The sequence below is a fragment of the Protomyctophum bolini genome (genome assembly GCF_963924005.1).
Source record: "Protomyctophum bolini genome assembly, chromosome: 12".
Classification (NCBI taxonomy): Eukaryota; Metazoa; Chordata; class Actinopteri; order Myctophiformes; family Myctophidae; genus Protomyctophum; species Protomyctophum bolini.
This window is the reverse complement of record NC_137873.1, coordinates 9200110-9221194: the sequence shown is the minus strand read 5'-3', so window position 1 is coordinate 9221194 and position 21085 is coordinate 9200110. Positions and strand designations below refer to the sequence as shown.

At 48.3% G+C, this 21085-nt stretch overlaps 1 protein-coding gene across 3 annotated transcripts in view; it reads left to right on the top strand.

The window, feature by feature from the left end:
* Positions 1-19684, top strand: part of chd7 (chromodomain helicase DNA binding protein 7) — a 99449-nt gene extending 79765 nt beyond the window's left edge. For all 3 annotated transcript variants that reach the window (XM_080778275.1, XM_080778276.1, XM_080778274.1), the window contains exons 26-42: positions 732-821; positions 2297-2400; positions 5747-5876; positions 6427-6542; positions 7026-7458; positions 7567-7775; positions 8153-9220; positions 9579-9745; positions 10202-10477; positions 10948-11115; positions 11325-11564; positions 12186-12425; positions 13573-13713; positions 13859-13963; positions 14200-14380; positions 14522-14908; positions 16298-19684. In XM_080778275.1, coding sequence (XP_080634401.1) covers positions 732-821; positions 2297-2400; positions 5747-5876; positions 6427-6542; positions 7026-7458; positions 7567-7775; positions 8153-9220; positions 9579-9745; positions 10202-10477; positions 10948-11115; positions 11325-11564; positions 12186-12425; positions 13573-13713; positions 13859-13963; positions 14200-14380; positions 14522-14908; positions 16298-16968 — 4726 coding nt within the window. In that variant the 3' untranslated portion in view covers positions 16969-19684. The remainder of the gene's footprint in view (positions 1-731; positions 822-2296; positions 2401-5746; positions 5877-6426; positions 6543-7025; positions 7459-7566; positions 7776-8152; positions 9221-9578; positions 9746-10201; positions 10478-10947; positions 11116-11324; positions 11565-12185; positions 12426-13572; positions 13714-13858; positions 13964-14199; positions 14381-14521; positions 14909-16297) is intronic.
* Positions 19685-21085: the final 1401 nt, after the last annotated feature.

Below are 21085 nucleotides of genomic sequence, written 5' to 3'. Positions count from 1 at the left end.
GTGTGTGTGTGTGTGTGTGTGTGTGCGCTTGCGTGTGTGTCGGAGAGTGTGCTTGCGTGTGTGTCAGAGAGCGCGCGCGCGTGTGTGTGTGTCAGAGAGCGTGCTTGCTTGTGTGTGTCTGGCTCACTGCCAGGCCAGGTGCTAGGCAGGCAGACCTGTTGGAAGCGGGTGAAAGGCGTGCACGTACGCACACAAACACACAGGGCACACACACTTGGGGGTGATTATGTGGTGCCATCTGCTAGGCTGGCGCACAGAGCTGTGTGGCTAATCAGGCCTGGCACATTGATGGATGGGCACACGCAGCCTGCCAACACACGCACACTGCCCCCCCGCACGCCCGCGCGTGTGCGCACACACACACACACACACGTGTTATGTTGTTGACACACAGACACACAGCAATGTGTGTGTGAGAGTCTTTGTTGTTTAGTCTTCCCCCTACTCTCTCTCCAACTTTCTCCCTTCGTCTCCCATCTCCTTTCCTCTCTGCTCCTCTGCCCTTGTTTTGTTTTCCTGGTATCTCCGTTTCTCTACAGCTTCTCATGCTTCTGTTTCTCATTGATGTGAACCTGTCAGAGCATCAGGATAAAGCTCAGTCAGACTGAAGTCCACACTATGTTCCACCTATAGGTCACAATTTCTGACACTTTATCTAGAATTGTCTGTGTCTAATGTATGTTACCATTCAAATGAAGATATCTAAAATAACCTCTCTTTCTCTCTGTCAGGGTCCTGCTGAGGGTGAGGATGTTGTACTATCTGAGACAGGAAGTCATCAGAGATCAGGCAGAGCGCATCCTGGAAGGAGCCGAGTACAGGTGGGTGGGAAGGTTACCCCCCCCCTCCCAAACCCTGGGTCGATTCCCATTCTTCCCGTCTCGTCCCCGTGTTTTTCTATCCCTCTTTTTTCCATCTTGGAAGGTTCACCTTGACTTCACCGTTGTCTGTACGTAGCACAACGTTCACCTCTCCCCATCTTGGACTCACTCTCGACATCCTCCTATCCTTCCATCACTCCCCTCTTCTCACCATCTGTCCATCTTTCCTCTCTCCAGTGCACTCCACAATCCCCCACTGTGTGTGTCCCTTGTCGTCTCTTTTCAACTACCATCCCCCTCTCCTCTCTCTCTCGCTCTCCTCCCCCATTATCACCCTTTCACCCAGATGTGTATGCATTCATAATGTAGAGGACGTGCACTCCATGTTGATCTCTCTCTCTCTCTCTCTCTCTCTCTCTCTCTCTCTCTCTCTCTCTCTCTCTCTCTCTCTCCGTCGCTCTCCTCCACGCTCAACGGTTACTGTGACAGCCCCCTATGTGTGCGTGTGTGCATGCGCATGCCTGTGCCAGACATGAGCATGCGGTGCCAGTGCACCAGCATATGCCAGAGGGATTTAGCATGCCAGTATTGGCGCGCACGCACGCGTGTGTGGAGCTGAGGCCAGGCGGGCATGCTGGTGTTCCTAGAGATAAGAGAGGCTGGGGTTGAATCTCTCATTTCTTCCTAGCATGTCCATTGTCCCCCATCGTATTCTTTCTCAATCCTCCTTTTTTTCCTACTGTTCCCCTCACTCTCTAAATGGGAAGGTTTAATTTTGTCTTCTGCACAAAAGCACGCTGGAACTGTCCCATAGAAACCTAGTTTATTGCTCATTTTTCATATTCTAATGTCAGCCCATGGGGAAAATGACTTCAGGCCAGCGGCATAGGCACATATATTTATTTAATTCAATCCTTATCTGTAAACAATAGTCTATTTGGAAAGGACACGCTTCAAAAGGCCATGCCATTTTGAACACATAGATCAATCCATGTGTTAATGGTGGTCTTACTTACCTTACCTTGCATTTCGTAAGTTGCTCTGCATAAGTGACTCCTAAACGCCTCAATCGTAATTGTAAGTGAAGTTTTAATGCTGGTCTAGTGCCTCAATAACTGACCCTTCAAACATTCTCTGGTTGGTGGCTAAAACCACCAAAGGAGCCAATCTGATTAACACAAATACCATATAATCTGATTTACCCGTTTTCTCTCTCTCTCTCTCTCTCTCTCTCTCTCTCTCCACAGTCCCCTAATGTCTCTTTCTCTGATTTGACATAACGAAACTAACGTCTTGTCAAAAACAAATTCAGTGCATGCAGCGGACTGATCAGATAATGTCATTCATGAGATGAAACATGACAATAAAAGCTGTCTGGGAACAATAATAATGATGATGATGAATGTGTCTGGTGTGTGTGTGTGTGTGTGTGTGTGTGTGTGTGTGTGTGTGTGTGTGTGTGTCTGTGTCCGCAGTGAGTTGGATATCTGGATTCCCCAGCCCTTCCACGCAGAGGTACCAGCTGACTGGTGGGACAGTGAGGCGGACAAGTCACTGCTCATTGGAGTGTTCAAACATGGTAAGAGAGAGCGCGCGCACACACACACTGTCCACCATCCTAACACACACACACACTCGACACTCTCACACACACACACACACACACGTGCGCGCGCGTGCTCGCTCGCTCGCGCACACACACACACACACACACACACACACACACACACACACACACACACACACACACACACACACTGTCTACCATCCTAACCCATGTATACGCATCACATTCAGGTATAAGAACTAGAACCACAATACACACACACCATACAGTACATCACACACACATGTGCGCGCACACACACCTTCAAATACAGTAAACATGCATACGCAACACTCATCACTCACTTCAGTATCTTCAAACACTGTCAACATCACACACACACACACACACACACGTCGGTGACTTGAAACAACACATTAAACTCCGCCCTCTACTTCTGCTGTCATTGGCTGATTGGTGTTACCATGGTGATAGCTGAATGCAGCTGCAACGCTCAGTGTGCTGTCTGGAGGTTGATTGATGGGTGGTGTCCGACCACACTGCCACCTGCTGTGTGTGTGTGTGTGTGTGTGTGTGTGTGTGTGTGTGTGTGTGTGTGTGTGTGTGTGCGTGTGCACTGTGCACGTGGTTGTGTATGTGTGTTACAGGTGTTTATTAGCTGCTTCGCAAAGTCACTGGAATGTTTAACCACTTGAACATGGCCAAAATTGGCGTTCTAAAAGCTGAAATCGTGGCCTGCTTGGGACGCGTTTTGAGCTAGCAGATCTGCTATTTCTAGCAAAGACATTTGGAAACGACAAGCAGACCAGTTATAACTTGAACTCTGTTTAAGTGGTTGTAAGGACCATACCAGTCTAATGTTCACTTCTAGCCATTAGCTTCAGTGTGAACGAAGTGCATGTGGCGCTGCCCTGCGGCGACATGGGCATAAGGGCTACGCTTGCATGAGGGCCCTTTTGTCTAAGACACATTTCTTCCCCGGGAGACAAATAATAAAGAACCTTGAACCTATACTTTATTTAGATGAGATAAGATCCAAATGGGAGAAGAAGCACACGCATCTCAGAAAAAGTTTGAATCTATCCTTAATAGACTACTGGCACCTTAAGAACGGTGTGCGGACATCCTACCTTCTTTCTGTACTTTAGTTAGATCTCAGGTAAGGTTTTTGAATGTCAAACAGTGCCATTCATGTTGAAACAGTGTGGAAAGAAGACACAAAGTTAAAGTTACTGGCTTTAGGTAATTTAAGCTGTTGAAAGACACCGACTGAGACATTTGTTGTATGGGTTAGCCTGATTTCAGGCTAGCTTGTACCAGGGAAGGTTTTTGCAAATGACAGCCAGGTGCCATTTGACCCTCATGTGAACTGTGTGGGTGTGTGTTTGTGTGCATGCGCGCGTTGTGGGGCCTCAATTGTCCCATGAGCCATATCGGCGCCACGGTCCCGACCTACAGTTTGGAAAGCACTGGCCCACTATAGCGGACAGATACAGGCCTGCATGTGGTTTCCAGAGCTCTGTGGATGGGGACCCTCATTCATATTAATTTGGGATAATTGTCATCATTTCTCCATCATTGCCGCCTTCTCTGATTCAATTAGGCTCCGTGGATGAGCTGGGAGTGTGCGTGCGTGCATGTGTGCGCGCGCACACACACTCGCTCAGGGATACAATAGGCTCACCCATAGTTAATCATAATCCTCATTCACCAGGGAGGCCTTCAGTGGCACACACACACACACACACACACACGCACACACACGCACGCACGCACGCACACAGTAACACTAATGCACACCGCCTCACATAGACAATCGGTGACACACTCAATAGTCTCTCTCTCACACACACACACACACACAGTCACACACCCACACACACACACACGGAGAGAGAGGGGGAGAGTGATGGCCTATAAAAGCTCTAATGATTAGCGTTTGGCTGCGGGCGCAGCGCTGGGTGCATGTGTGTGTGTGTGTGTGTGTGTGTGGGGGCAGTTAGGAAGGATGTGTCACCGCATCCATCCTAATTGAAATGTGACGTGGAGAGAGGGACGAGGGGAGGAGGGACAGAAGGACAACAGTGTCTGTACTACTGTATGTATCGACACACTGTGTCCCTCTCACTCCGTCTCTTCTCCGCCTCCTGTTTCCTCTGCTATTCCTCCTCGTTCCATCATCTTCTCTCCTCTCTCACTTCCCGCTGCGTCCCAGTAAGATCTGCACGCTCTAATTTGTTCCACTTGGATGCACTCAACGAACACACAGACACACACACACACACACACACACACCACCACCACTATACGGACACCGTGACTCACTCCCCCCTCACCCCCTCTCCGTCTCTTCTCTCTCTCCTCTCTCGCCTCACTCCCTCTCTCGCCTCACCCTCCCCCCCCCCCCCCCCCTCTCTCTCTCTCTCTTAGCCTGCTAACACAAATGAGCACCTGCAGGCACACTTGGCCATGCACACACACTCAGATGAGCCTACACAGAAACACACGGACAAAAACACATTCACGTGCGCCACTGCACACACACACACACACACACACACACACACACACACACACACACACACACACAGCCTGTCTGTCTTGTCAGCAGCTGGCTCCTGTGGTCTGCCCTGCTGGCGCTGTTTTTGTCTAGGCCGTCATTTAATATGGAGATTGTGTGTTTGTGTGTGTGTACATGTCAGAGTGTTTACTTGAGAATGGAACTAGAAGGCGTTTTGTTTGTGTTCTTTATAGGAGTGTACCTCCATTCTTGTGAGAATGATCTGACCCAGAGGAGCGCTTGTTTTATGTAGTCCACACGTTAAGGTTTCCACCCAGAGGAGCGCTTGTTTTATGTAGTCCAGACGTTAAAGTTTCCACCCAGAGGAGCGCTTGTTTTATGTAGTCCACACGTTAAGGTTTCCACCCAGAGGAGTGCTTGTTTTATGTAGTCCAGACGTTAAAGTTTCCACCCAGAGGAGCGCTTGTTTTATGTAGTCCAGACGTTAAAGTTTCCACCCAGAGGAGCGCTTGTTTTAGTCCGGACATTGAAGATAGTTCTAGCCCTGAATGGATAGTTAGCAAATCCTGACTTTGGTTTTGGACATGTTAAGATTTTATCAACAACCCTTACAGTTACATTTTGATACTTTTGGGGGTTGAATTAACAAGATTGTATTGCATATAATATATGCAATAAAGTTGCATATATTGCAACTTAAATGTAAAAAGTTAAGCAAAAAACAAACAGTGGTACAGTATATGACTCAATATATTATATTGAGTCACCAGTGTTTGTTTTTTGCTTAACTTTTTACATTGAACACTCTCTCCCCCCCCCTTCTCTCTGCGTCTCCAGGCTATGAGAAGTACAACTCGATGCGTGCGGATCCCGCCTTGTGCTTCTTGGAGCGGGTGGGCATGCCCGATGCCAAGGCCATCGCAGCAGAGCAGAGGGGCAGCGACATGATGACAGATGGTGTGGAGGGGTAAGAGACCCACTGCCAGCACAGATCACCTCCTCCTCCATACTCCCTGTTTTCTCTCTAGTCTCTTCCTTCCCTCTCCTACATCGTCTTGTCTTTTTCTTGTTCACTTTCCACCCTGAACTTTCACCTTTTTTTTTTTTTTTGTATTCACACCACCTTCTCTCGTCGTGCTTTTGTTCCTTGTATTTGCTTTACTGCATCTTTGACATTTCTGAAAGGGAGAAAGGAATGAGGTTTTACTTCCTACATAAGTCATGTGGTCAATTCTCACTCTTGGCTGCCCTTCCATCTCTCCATCCCCTTCCTCCACCCCCTCCCCTCTCCTCCCCTCTATCCCTCTCCCCACACCCCCCACCCCCACCCCCTCCCCTCTCTTCCCCTCTATCCCTCTCCACCCCTCTCTTCCCCACCCCACCCCTCTCTTCCCCACCCCACCCCTCTCTTCCCCACCCCACCCCTCTCTTCCCCACCCCACCCCTCTCTTCCCCACCCCACCCCTCTCTTCCCCACCCCACCCCTCTCCTCCATCCTTGCTCCGTGGGGTCCACAGAGAGGACGAGGACCCTGAGTACAAGCCTTTGAGGATGCCTTTTAAAGACGAAATGGATGACTTCACCAACTCTCCTCTGGACGACAAGGACGAGGCAATGGAGGGAGACACTGATGGTAGGCCGACTGTCTCTCGCACGCACGCACACACACACACACACACACACACACACGGAGGTTCAACTAACTGTATTATTGCATGATCATATTGGCTACGATTTGTGGTATACTTTACATCAATGTTGTCAATTATCCAATTCCAAAGCATACAGTCATTCATTTTTTAAACAATTACCAGATTTTGCCTGTTTTTAGTCAAACTGTCTAGTGATAAATTCACAGTGAAATGCTCTGCCTCTCCTGCTAATAATTAAGACAGCAAGTCTTGGATATTTGAAATTAGTTTTTAGCTCAAGTTTTCAAACTAATTCACACTTTCAATGTAACTGTAATAAAGCCTATAAATACTAATAAATAAAGCAAGTTATAAGTTGGTTGTCATACTGTATTGAAATGAATAGAAACCACTCGCTTCATATTGGGTAGGAGCAGACAGTAACGTTAAACAGAGTTCTAAATCCTCCCTCCTAACTCTTCCAGTCAAAGTGGGCGAGAATGGTCGCACAGCCCCATCAGGTGGAGTAGCCTCGGGCTCCAGTAACGAGCGCCTCTATTGGCCAGCGGCCTCGGCCCTGACCGCCCGGCTGCGTCGCCTCATCACCGCCTACCAGCGCTCCAACCGGCGGGAGCAGCTTCGCCAGGAGGCCCTCAGCAGACCGGACGGCCGGCGCCGCAAGGGACGCAGGGAGTTCCAGGCCAGCATCGCCATGGTGACCGAGGGGGCAGCAGGGGGTGGGCCCACGTACGTCCAGGAGGCGGGACCCGTGGTGTTCACCTCGGAAGGAAGCCCGTATTTGGCCAAGGGAAGTCCTTATTTGGCCAAAGGTGGGCAGTTCATGCCAGACGCAGCAGTGGCGGCCCACGCTGCTCTCATGGCAGACGGAGCCATGTTCTACAAGGAAAGAAGACAGAGGTACATTCATACTCCTGTTGAGAATGGATATTATATTGATATATACCTCAGAAGGTGCCATGATTATGCCTTTCACGATCATTACCCTCCACGTTTCTTCTCCTTCAGGTGGACGCGGCGTGAAGAGGCAGATTTCTACCGTGTCGTGTCGACCTTCGGCGTCGTCTACGACACGCAGAGACAGAGGTTCGACTGGACACAGTTCAGGGCCTTCGCCCGGCTGGACAAGAAGACAGACGAGAGTCTGGAGAAGTACTACTACTCCTTCATCGCCATGTGTAAACGGGTCTGCCGCATGCAGATCAACACCGACACAGGTGAGTGGAACGCTGCGCACACCTGGGTCAACGGTTACCAATTTAAAACTAAGGATCACGCGCACCACCTCTGCCACAAACGCGGTATCAAATCCACCCTGAAGACACGCTACACAAACATTAACAACTTAAACCCCCAGGGTCCCCCGGGGGTCTATTCTTGGTCCCCCTCTTTACTCAAAATAGCTGCTGTACAAGCTCTATATGATGCGTTGCGAGCTTTTAGATCTGCTGCCAAATATATGCCTATAATGCTACGATTCAAGTAATTAAATGGATTTAGTCTGCTGGTAGTTTTTAACCACTAAAACAATTGTCATTGTTGCGTTGAATAGTCTTGTTTGGTCTTACATAAACTCCCTCCTCCATCCCTCCAGAACTCCCAGACCCAACACTGATCATCGACCCAATCACGGAGGAGCGTGCCTCCCGCACCCTCTACCGCATCGAGCTTCTCCGTCGCATCAGGGAGCAGGTCCTCATTCACCCGCACCTCTCCGAGCGCCTCCAGCTCTGCCAGCCCTCACCCGACCTCCCCGAGTGGTGGGAATGTGGCCGCCATGATCGAGACCTCCTGCTCGGAGCCTCCAAGCATGGCGTGAGTCGGACGGACTACCACATACTGAACGACACCTCGCTGGCCTTCCTGGAAGCGCACCATCGCTGGAACAGCCAGAGAGGGGCCGGTGCCACTGTGCCGGTCCAGGCGGACGTCACCAAAGTGGGGGATGGTGGCGGTGCCACCGCCCCCCTCCTCACCCCCGCTGAGCTGGCGAGTGCCGCGGCCGCCGCCAGCGCTGCCATGGCGGCGGTCAAGGAGGAGCCCGAGGAGGTGGCAGCACAAGGGAAGGAGATGAAGGAGGAAGAGAGCGACGGGATGGAGGTTAAAAAAGAGGTGGAGGCAGAGGAAGAGAAAGACGGCGACAACATTCCAATCACCAAGACTGAAGACACGGATGAAGGGAAGGAACGAGAGGGAGGGGCGGAGACGGCTGAGCCCCCGGCTGCATCCCCCAAGGAGGAGATCAAGACAGAGCAGCAGCAGGAGGAGGAGGAGGAGGAGGAGCAGGCCCTGCCCAAAGGAGAACATGAGGAAGAGCAAGCAGGCGGAGACGGAGCGAAGGAATCCGAACCGCAAAAGGACCAAGAACAGGATAAAGGAGAAGACAAAGAGGAGAGTTCCACTCCTCCCATGGAGTCTCTTAGGGACCAGACAGAGACCAACACCGCAGACACCACAGAGACACCACGGCGTCCTGCTGATGACTCCTCTCCCAAAGCACAACCAAACCACAAGACCACAGAGGAGCAGGGAGAGGAGGAGAGGGAGAGCCCAGACACTCCCAAGTCCCCCAAGTCGGCCGTTACGGAGAAGAGCCCAGAGGAGGAGGAGGATGAGAGGGTTGATGAAGATGACAAGTCGGAGAAGTCTTCTCAGGCAGAGGGTGGGTGCAGTGTCTGGGTTTTTTTCAAGGGAAATATTATTGTCATTAGTAGGGTTGCAACAGTTCAATGAGCTAATCGATAATACAGAAAATGCAAATTGATTGTAATAAAAGATCTGGGAATGAGAATCCCTTTTTTTCTTTTAGATTTTTTTGTATAGTGAAAATACCAGTTTAATGAGACTGATCACGAGAATAATCGCTAAGAAAATAATCGATAGTTGCCTAGCCATTAGCATCAGAGACCAACTGCTAGCTAGCGAACTCATCACGTCTCTGCCTCTCTGGTCATAATATTTGGTGCAGAACAATACAATACAAATGAGCAACATTTGAATGATTAATCTTCTCTCCACAGCGAGTGCTGCGTCCGAGCACAAGAACTTTGACGAGGAGAGCATCGCCTCTCTGAGCACGTCGGTCAAAGACGAGACCAGAGATGGTTTCTGTCCCGACGACTGCTCTGCAGGCTCTGCTCTGCAGGCTCTGCAGGACCGCAGCTACGGCTTCTCCTTCTGGCCCAAGGTGAGACACACACACACACACACACACTACATCAGGGCATTGGTTTTTCTTTTGCAGGACAAAAGCCATGCTTGTACAACAAGCCTCAAGAGCTATTCAAATATAATAACCACAAGGAATGCGCGACGTAGCATTGCGAGGGAACTAGGGGGCTGTGGTGAGTTATTCTTGTAAGTTATTCTTCCTGTGTATCTGATGGACACTAGTTTCAAATAGTTTCCATCCGTGTGTGGGGGGGTATACAATGTGTCTCTCTACATCAAGTAGCAGTTGTTGTTGCTTACATTACATCACAAAAGACTGTAGAATCAGACATTCGTTGAACATTCGTGCGCTTGTGTGAGATATACCATTCTGTGGCAAGTAGTTGCATGTTGCAAAGAGTTGCATGGTGAATCATTGGTGCGGTTTGGGCTTTAGTCGAGGAAATCAACACTGCTCTCCCCTCTCCTCCAGGACCGCGTGATGATCAACAGGATGGACAACATCTGCGACGCCGTCCTGAAAGGCAAGTGGCCCGTCAACAGACGACACCTCTTCGACTTCCCCGGCAGCCTGCTGCCGAGCTACGGGTCCGCGGCGACCGCGGTGGCAGCCGTCGCGACGGCCACGGCAGCCGACAGCCCGCTGCAGAGGCAGAGGCAGAGCTTAGCCGAGTTATCCATGGTGGCGGCTGCTGGCCACGCCTCCTACAGCGGCAGTGAAGACATGACGCTATCGCCGCAGGTCAACGTGAGTGTCGACCTGACGGTCATTCATTTAGTTTATTTTGCCCAAATGATTGAAAAAACCCTATGGGGTTTATAAAGTTGATCATCACCTTAAGAGGTGACAGTATAAACACATGCAGCATAACAGAAGAACTTGGGTGTACTGATTGTACGTGACCTCTCGTACTGCTCCAGTCACGGCTAAATGGAGTTCATATCCTGTACGGCAGGCGTTTGTCGCAGTGTAGTAATTTTTCCAGAGTGATTAAATTTGTCCTGAAGTTGTCCTTTAAAACATCCTGTCAGCGTTCCTCGTTCAAATCGATGGCTGCTGTTAGCTGCAAATTTACGGCCATAACAGAAAAGAGACACGGTAGAACTGTTGTTCTCCGTAACGTGATACAAGAGCACAAAACACCAGATGGAAGCTGACATTGTATAGGCTTTTCTCTAAAAGACACACCATGTGACGGTTTTATTTGATCCTTTCAGGACCCATTGAGCATGTCGCTGCCTCGTCAGAGGAGGAGGAGGAGGAGGAAGGTGGAGATCGAGGCAGAGAGGGCCGCCAAGCGACGCAACCTGATGGATATGGTGGCTCAGCTCAGAGAGAGCCACGCTGCTGCAGAGTCCCAGAACCAGGCTATAGACCTCACTAAGGTACCCAACAACACTCACTATAGAGCTGCATAGGCCATCATAGTATTGTCATCAGACCCCAACTATTGACTAAAACTTTGACAAAAACACTTTGACACAAACATCAACAATCTATCATACTGGATATCAATAATCTGTGACAACTTGAAAAACAAAAAATCGGTGGCAGGGAAGGCAAGTAGGGTTGATGTGTGTTGTGTTCATGGCAGGGCATGCACCACCACCACAAGGCCTCCACGTCCTCATTCGCCGGCTTCCCCAGCGCCATGGGAACAAGCTCCTCCCTCAAGGCCCAGATGGAACTGCTTCAGCAGGCCACTCCCCCCGGCCACAGAGCCAACGGCTCATTGGTCGACCCGGACCTGCCCATCATGAGGAGGAGGCGTGGCCGGAGGAAAAACGTGGAGGGACTTGAGCTGCTGTTCATGGCCAATAAGAGAGCGGGAGGGGTGAGCCACATACGTTTCATCTTTGCACCCAAATCTCTATCTTAACACTTTTGCTAAGGACGTGTATAGATATAATAATAAAATAATAAAAACCTTGGGGTGCTATGGACATGTATAGGCGTCCTTAGGTCTTTTTTATTGATAACATTTAAAATAATATTTTTTTTGATATATATATATATATATATATATATATATATATATATATATTATTATTTTTTGCAGTGTACTTGTGTTTCACGCATGCGCACTGCCGTTCACTTCCTTGTTTACGGCTCCACTAGATTGGCTCTAAATCTAGGGAGCTCTCCATAGTTTTGACCAAAAGCGCAATGTTCTGTCTTCATTTCTGACTTCAGCATGCATCTCGTTTGGAATATAATCGCTTCTAGAGAGACTTTTGTGTGACCAGCGATATATCATAGCATATGAATGGAAGATTATGCCTCCCGGTTTCTGGGGGGGGGGGGGAATGGAAGGTGGGGCTTTTCAGAGTAAAATCTGCCATATCTGCTGGCACTCTAGCGCCTTTATTTTGAAGAATTCCCCGGCAAAAGTTGCGTTAAAATGCTTCTCTTTGTCATAACTCCCTCCCTATCTCGCCCTCATCTCCTCTTCTAGGATGAGTCTGAAGGGACCAAAGCTTCGGGCATGGAAGCGGCCCAGGATGCGCCCCGTGCCCCCAGACCCCTGGCTGTGCCCGGGCAGAGCCCCAGCCCCAGTGCCAGGCCCCCTGCCCCGGGCCCAGTCCCTGGAAGCGTGGAGGAGGGCGAGGCAGCCGCAGCCGTTTCTAACAAGGAGCTGCGAGACTGGCTGAGACAGCACCCCACCTACACCATGGACATGGCTGGATTCACACCAGTATGTAGAGCACTCTACCCTGCACACATTCTGACACATATATTTCTTTCTTTCTACGTTTTGGCCTCACTTTCGCTTTATTTCTTTTTACCGACTACAGTATAATGTACGTTGTCATAATAAATAGGCAATATACACGTTCACAGAACGTGGCATATACGCAACGTGTTGTGAGTTAAGGATGTTAAACTCTCAATTCTATAGAATAGTCCGCCCAGGATTCCGCAGACATAATTAGTTAATATTTAGTTAATGAAAGCAACATCCAACATCCAATCTACCCCACATGTTGAGGGTGATGGCATCACCAAAAAGCAAGTCCATTTTCATCAATAGGGGGCGCCGCAAATGTGAAAAATGTAACAATTTGTTGCAACACATTTTTGGGGATAAATTATGATCAGCTGTTTCTTTTTTTTTTTTAACTTAAACATTTATTGTTTTACAAGACAGAAAAAACAAACTTACAATACATATAACATCACAGACGTACAAAAAATAAAAAACAGAAAAAAAAAAAATACAACAGGCATCGACATTGCGTTTATACAAAGTTACTTTATCTTTCCAGGCATTCCCAGTTGTCTCTCATTCCCCTATACCCTTGAATATTGTCCATTTATACCATTTGTCCTCCATCTTTTCTTCTTGTAGCCTCAGACTGTGTGTTAGTTTTTCCATAAAATGAATCTCCTGAATCAAGTCCTCCCACTGTTCCTGTGTTGGAGGTTCCATCTGTCCCCATTTTCTTGTGATAGCTTTTTTTGCTGCCGCCAATAAAATGTTCATCATGATCAGCTGTTTCTGGTGAAACTTGTGAAAGCTGGTGCTGTCCAGGACCTGACCATGGGCATCATCTGAACAGCGGGCCATTTGTTATTTTCCGGACACAGATTCAGTTTCAGTAGGACTATTTAAAATGGGGGACCAGTCAATCAGTCAACTAGTCCCCCCAAGGCCCTGTGAAGAAAAAGTCCTACAAGGTGTCCTCAGTCAAACCCGTCAACATGTACAAATCCTTTTTATAGTAGGTAGTAATAACTAATATCATTTGTTGGGTTTTCCTGCTGCTCCGCCCCCTCCCATGGATTCCGGGGGGTACTAATGGAAGTGTGCGTGTGTGTGTGTGTGTGTTTGTCTCCTGTAGAAGAGCGAGGAAGTCCTGATGTCTCAGTTCAATAAGCCCAAGCAGAAGCGTCATCGCTGTCGAAACCCCAACAAGATCGACATCAACACCTTGACTGGCGAAGAGAGAGTCCCTGTAGTCAACAGACGCAACGGACGCAAGGTAAATTCTAACCCAACAGCCGATCCCAGCCGACGTGTAGACTGGTCCTTTCTGTCTGTATGTTCTTGGTGGCAGTGGTGTACAGAGACCATATACAGTATGTATTCTCTGAAATTGATCATCAGACCTTTTTCCCGTTTCCCAGATGGGCGGCGCCATGGCTCCACCAATGAAGGAGCTCCCCAGATGGCTCCTGGAGAACCCAGAGTTTGCCATCGCTCCTGATTGGACAGACATCGTCAAACAGTCTGTAAGTAGCCAATACAAATCTCAACAGATTTGCGGGACACGCACACCAAGGCAAGGTCCACATGTTGTCACGGGGCACACACAAAGCCAGGCATTGGAGGGTTCTAGCGACCCTCAAAACTCTTGACAGTCTTTGTGGAAGCACAGATGTGCAGCGTTTATTATGCATTCGACGTCTCATGAAGGCCAGAGGTGTGCACGTTTCTGACCGCTCTTTCTCTCTCCTCTCTTCGGCAGGGTTTCCTTCCAGAGGCCATGTTTGACCGCCTGCTGACCGGCCCAGTGGTCAGAGAGGAGGGGGTCCGTCGTCGCGGGCGACGACCCAAGTCCGAGATCGCCAAGGCGACCGCAGCGGCCCAAGCAGCAGCCGCTGCCCAGGCTGCTCAGGCGTCTCTGGCAGCGGTAGCCTCCGCCACAGGTACTACCATGGAGACTAATAACTAATCTATAACTAGAACTGGAAAAAGTACTCGCATGTTTTACTAGAGTAATCAATACTCACAATGTGAGCTTGTAGATTGGCTATAATCGGCTGGAAATGTGTGTGTGTCCCGTCCAGGAGGCATCAACCCTCTGCTGCTGAACGGTCTGTTTGGAGGCATGGACCTGTCGTCCCTGCAGAGCCTGCAGAGCCTCCAGCTGGCTGCAGGCCTCATGGCCTTCCCCCACGCCGACCCCAAGCAGGCGGCCATGGCCAACGCCTCCATGGCCTCCATGCTGCCCCTCATGCTGCCCGGCATGGGCGGCCTCCACAACATGAACATGAACATGTTCATGGGCGGGCTGGGCGGGCTGTTCGGCGGAAACTTGGCCTCGGCCGCAGCCGCCGCGTCGAGCTCCGCTGCCACAGCCACGGCGGGTAACAACGCCAACGGAACGACGGAGGGCGAGGAAGCGACGGGCAAGAGGAGTAGAGAGGACGACGACAACGAGGTGGAGCAAGGAGGTACGCCATGTCATTTACATTTGAGATAATCGCCATAATCGTTTGTATGTTGAAAAAGGTTCATACATTTTCAAATATTTAAAAAGAAACTGAAATGGCAGCTCTACAAGCTCATACTGTACAGTAAAGTTCTCAATGGGCCCAAAAATTATGGCCCGGCCCGACCCTACCCTAACTGGGTCGGCCCGAGGCTCGACCCGACCCTAAACATTACCATAATGTTAAGCCCGACAAAAGCCTGACCGAAAAATAAGAGGGGAAAAAAAGCAGCACTAAATTGCGGCGCAGCGGCGCGGTGTGTCAGTGTGAAAGTGACAACGGATATCAGCGGATTTATCGAAATAAAGGATATATGTAACTCACGTTAGAATAGGCTATTAATGTTCCATATCTTCCATTTCCAATCATTCGATTCCATACAGTGGTGGTGGTGACTGGTGAGTAAACACGAATAGCTGCTGCAGCTCCCTTAGTTTCCTCTGAAGTGAAGTTGTTTTACGTGTAGCGTTTAAGTTATATATTATATCACCATGGATCGTTTGGTGACGTTGATTAATAATTAGGTTTTATTCATCGCAGCCAGCTGGGTTAACGACTCAGTGCAACATGACGAAAACCTGACGCTTCTTCAGCTGTGATAATCCGATTGATTTTATAAAATATTTAAGCATATGGCAACTTGGCAAGTTAACTGGTGGTTAGTAGCTCGTTTGGTGCGCAAACCAGAGGGAAACCAGCGGTAGCAAGGCAAGCAAGCAAGTCTCACACCGTTCACTGTTCTCTCTACTGTACTGCCTGCGCGCAGTGCAGGACTGCGGGGCAGGCTACATGCTGCTCTGGCCTCGTACACACATGCCGGACGGACATGATCTGTTCTGTCTGTGTTTCATGGCCGCCTCAGGCTCAATGCTTTTCCAATGGAAGTCACGTGGTTTGACATGTGTGTACGAGGCCTCCGAGTCTGAAATGCCAGTGCGATGCGACCCCCGTCTCCAGTCCTCCTCCTGTCACAAGTAAATCGCCTAGCGCAGCCCTCTTCATAATAAATACATGCATACACAATCACATTACACAAATAACAGAATTGCTATTTTTATTATAATAACACCTGTTTAAAAAAAGAAAGAAAAAAGAACAAAATCTCGGTAAATCACAGAGCCCGAGCCTCGGCCCGGCCCCACTAATTCGCATATTTTTTGTCAATAATTTGACATAAAACACAAAATATTTGTCATATCTGCCCTGTGCAATTATTTATTATGAAGCCTGAAAGGCAAACTGAAATAGAATTTGTATTCATATGTTCCAATGTCCGGCAAAAGTGCAATTAAATTGTTAATTGCAATTACTTGAGTGACAATCGTCAATTTAAACTTGTGATCGTGACAGACGGAGAGTCGGAGGAGGTGGGCGAAGGCACGGAGGGCGGAGAGAAGAGGGCGAAGAAGAGGAGGAAGAGGAGGCACGAGGGAGACGGGGAGAACGGCGCGGGCGAGGCAGCCGGGGCCGTCGCCACTCAGGTCCAAGCCCCCGACTCGTCCACCGACCCGTCCGTCAACGGCGACGCGGCCGCGCTATTGGCCGCGGCCGGCATGTCGGCCAACTCGCTGGCGTTCAACCCCTTCCTGCTGTCCACCATGGCGCCCCAACTCTTCTACCCCTCCATGTTCCTGTCCTCCATGTCCCCCGGCCTGGGAGGCCTCGGCCTGCCCGGCTTCCCCACGGCCGCCAGCACGGCCAACACGCTGGCCGAGCTGCAGAACGCCATGGCCCAAGCCATGGCGGGGAGCAGCGCCATGGCCGCGGCCAACCTCGCCGCCCGAGAGCAGCAGAAGGAGGAGGAGGAGTCAGGAAGGGCAGCAGCGGGAGGAGGGGAGGAGGATGAGGAAGGAGGAGGCGACAGTGACTTGGCAGAGGAAGACGGAGAGATGGAGGATTCACTGATGGACGACAGCCGGATGGAGGAGGAAGAGGAGGAGGTCAGGGAGGAGGAGGAGGAGGAGGAGGAAGAGGAGGAGGTCAGGGAGGAGGACACGCCTGAGAAGGACAAGACTGACTGAAAAGAAAGAAAAACACAAAACTGACTGGCCTTGGACATTTCCTGAACTCTAACCTCCTTCCTCAGTCTCTCTCTGTCGTTCCCTCACCACGTCAAGTTTACAAGCCTCCTCCGCAAATATCCAAACTTTATTATGACAGTTTTTCGTTTTCTTTTTTGTTTTTCTCTCTCTCTCCGCTTACGTTGTTGTTGATGATGATTTAATTTTTCTTCCTCTCTTCGTTTGTGTTTTTCGGCCAGGTATATTTACTATGCGTCAGAGAGCAGAGGTGTGCGTGTGTGTGTGTGTGTAAGTTAAGCTTCCCTCTCTCTCTCTCTCTCTCTCTGAGCGGTAGTCTAGTCAGGGATTGTTCACATGGAGGACTCACTCTGAGTTCAGCTCACTTTTTTTTATATATATATTTGCCTCTACTTAGCTTGGTCTGCGGCCGCTCTGAAAGGCGAGTCTTTTTCCTTGATTTTTGGATCCCTCGCATAGGACTTCACATGGTTCCAATAGTACTTTATTTCTTGCTGCTTTCAGTTCTCACATTTGTATTTTCACTTCCTCTCTTTTTCTCTGGACCGTTAATATTATTGGTAGCATCTCGTTGAAGAAGTGAAAGTGGCTCCAGTAGCGTTCCAACATTCTGTCTCTCTCTGTATGACAGGAATGATGAATCATGCTGCTGCTGCTGCTGCTGCAAAGGAATCATGGGTAATGGAGTTTTATTTTCTGTTCTGTTTCAGAGCAGAGTTTTGTAGTTCTCACATATCAGACCAGGTAGACTCTGATGACAAAAGGAATAAAAACGAAGAAAAAAAAAAATGAAATGATCATGGACTGGCCTAACTCAGTCACACACACTGACTACAGCAACACACACATGCCAACATATATCCATGCTTGTGATGAGATGCACACATTATTACATACATTATATACATAAACAAACATGTGCGCACACTAACCAACCTCCCCCCTTATGTCCAGTGACTGTTTATAGAGTATGGAAGTACCTATTTCTACCCTTTTCGTGTGTGCACATGTGCGTGCATGTGTGTGTGCGTGCGTGTGTGTTCTGAACCGATACTGTTTTCTCCAGTCCCACACTGTTTGACTAGCAGTCCTGAGTCTTTGCACTACTTGTCTCCAAATTCTCCCTATCCTCTCTCTCTCTCTCTGGGCTCGTTGGCTTTGGCCTCCCTGGGCACGGCAGGCGGGCTGGGCCTGCCGCGGGCTGTGCCTTCCAATTGGTCCCCGTTCGCCCAGGCGAGACAAGTCGACGCTCAACCCCGGGACGGAGGTATCTGTGAAGGGGTTTGGTGGTGGTAGTCGATGCAGGGATGTGATGTTTTCTATTTTATGTTCAGGTGTATTTTGGACACACAACTCTCACATCAGTTTCTTATGGAAATGTGTGTCTTTATAGTGGTTAGTTGTGTCGTCCTCTTCACATCCCCACTGAGCTGACTGAGACCCAGTGCTGCTTTCTAATGATGCCTCTCCAAGACTGTTTGCTCTAGTCACACACACTGATGATGCCAGACCTGGCCAAAACAGGACACAGCATTATAAACGCACACGTTTATCAATATCTGTACAATCGTAACATTCTGCTATTCAAATACACTGCAAAAAAAAGGGCATGAGTGCCGCTTGACGTTTGTTCGCGTTTTCCAATTGACGGGCCCATTCCCAAGCTTGGGTTTCTAGTTAAGCGAGTTAAAGTCGAGCGCACCTTCCAAGTGTTTTCAATGATTTCAGCTATATTCCCATGCTTTTGGCCAGGTCTTCTTAATATTATACAGCCAGCCCAGCAGGTGCAGAGAGAGAGACATGGGGGATGTATTACTGAGACGTTAAGTAATGCCCAAGTTATGCTTGGTTGGGTGCCGTGTCACATGCTGAGAATAGCCAATCAACGAGCTCACAACACATTGTGAGCTCGTACATTGACTCTTTCCGGTGATAAAGTATAAATCACCCTTAGGTTCCAGACGGAATGGTGACAGAACAAGCTGTTCTGGCATCCTGAAGCGCTCCCATGTAATGCTAACTTTTAGAACTTCTGGTTCTCTATTTAAACACTTGTGGAACGTTTCAGCACTCTGGACCTCATCCCCTTTTCTTAAGTGAATGAATAAATCTCTCTCTCTCATGCTGAGACAGCAATAACCAAGGCAGCTTTTGAATGTTCCAACATCAATTTCCCAAACACACACACACACACACACACACACACACACACACACACACACACACACACATAAACATATACACCAACACACACACTCACACACCTTTATGAATAACCACAAGTGTCGTATGAAAAAAAAGAAACTAAAACTGTAAATGATGGCGATGGAAAAAGTACTGCAATCAATTTTGTCTCACTCTGTTCCTGTTGATGCACTGGTGAAGAGTTAAAATAATCAGGTACCTTTATTACTTAGCTACGTTTCTTGAAAGATTAAAAAAAGGACTTTTTGTTACTTTTAGCCAGCAAGCTGAAGAGCATTACCTCAAAATTCTTATCTAGCCTTGAAGTTTACAGACATACCATGTAAATGTTTTATTTTGTTCTTTTTTTTTGTTTTCCTTTTTTCTTTTTCTTTATTTTTTCTTTATTTTTTTGGTGTGTGTCTTATTTTGTTTTTGTTTTTTTGGAAACATCATGTATGATGAATTGTAGCTATGATGCTTTTAATAAAAGTGAATCATATTCGCCTAGGAAACCAAATGTCTGCTTGCGCTCTCCTTTCTTACTACTTAAACAATTCAAACCGGGAAAGCATCTGTGGCATTTTAGATTTTACCTACATATATCTAGGTTGGCTATTAGATATCAGATAAGCTCTATTTTATAGAAAAATCGGGAAAATGTGTGCAAATCTTTGAATGTACATATATTGTTTTAGAGCAAACAATTGTTACCCAAATCTTTGCTACTGGTGGTCCCTGGAACAACATATTTTGAGACGTGTCCCCTAGGTACCCTCACAAAAAACATGCAGTAATCCTGGTCTCTAAACTGTCTCCCCCTGGCCAGCCGGGGCGCTTGATGGAGGGGAAAGGAACTGGTTGGAATAACGTGTTCCTACCATGCACTACGTCCAACCAGGGAAACTTCCCCCGTCAGGTGTAAAGGAGCAACTTGGACACTCGGGCATGAAGGAAGCATGAGTTCAACTCCGTTGCTCTCCCCATGTCCCCCATATTGCCATATATGTTTATAGTCCCTGGAACAACATATGTTGAGACGGGGGTCCGTGGCCAAATGCATATCATTTTGGGGGTCCTTGAAATGAAGTTTAAGCACCACTGATATAGCAACACGTTTTTCAGAAGACATTTTTAGAATTTGTCTGAAAGGGATATTTCACTAATTATATTTTGGTAATTTCATCATATACTGCAGGATTAACACCCCAGACAGTTTTTAAATTGCTTGATTCAGTATTTAGACATGCATTTTAGCTGCCCTGCCCCCGTCCTATACAAACCCATTGTAACTTCAACGTCTATTTTAACCATGTTCGTTTCATCTAAAACATCTGGACTCGCTGTTGAAACAACTTTATATAACATTCATGAATATTTAATGTGAATGTCTTTGTTGACAAAGAAAAGTACCTGTTGTGGGATAGATATTTTAGTAGCCATCAATTTTACATGCAGTGTACATTTGGGACATGAAATAATCCTCTGGTGTGTGTGTGTGTGTGTGTGTGTGTGTGTAGGGGGATTATAATGGAATTGTTGGCCTGTATGCACAGAGGCCCGGCAGAGGGGCTGTCTGCCAACGTGGTTGTGTACGTGTGCACCGACTCAGCCATCAGAAATGGCATCTTTCCCAGTGGAGCTGCTGACAAAACATCAACTGACAACCAGACCTCACTGTGTGTGTGTGTGTGTGTGTGTGTGTGTGTGTGTGTGTGTGTGTGCGCGCGCACGTTTTTTCGTTTTGCTTTTGGAAAGGGGCGGGGGGATTACTGTGTGTTGGATCAGGGCGTGCTATACTGTGTGTGGGTGATTGTAAGTCTGTGATTCCCAACCTGTGGCCTGCTGGTTGACACAAAGAAGTGAGCAGACAAAATTGGAACTGGAACAATAATAAAATCAATGCTGATAAGTG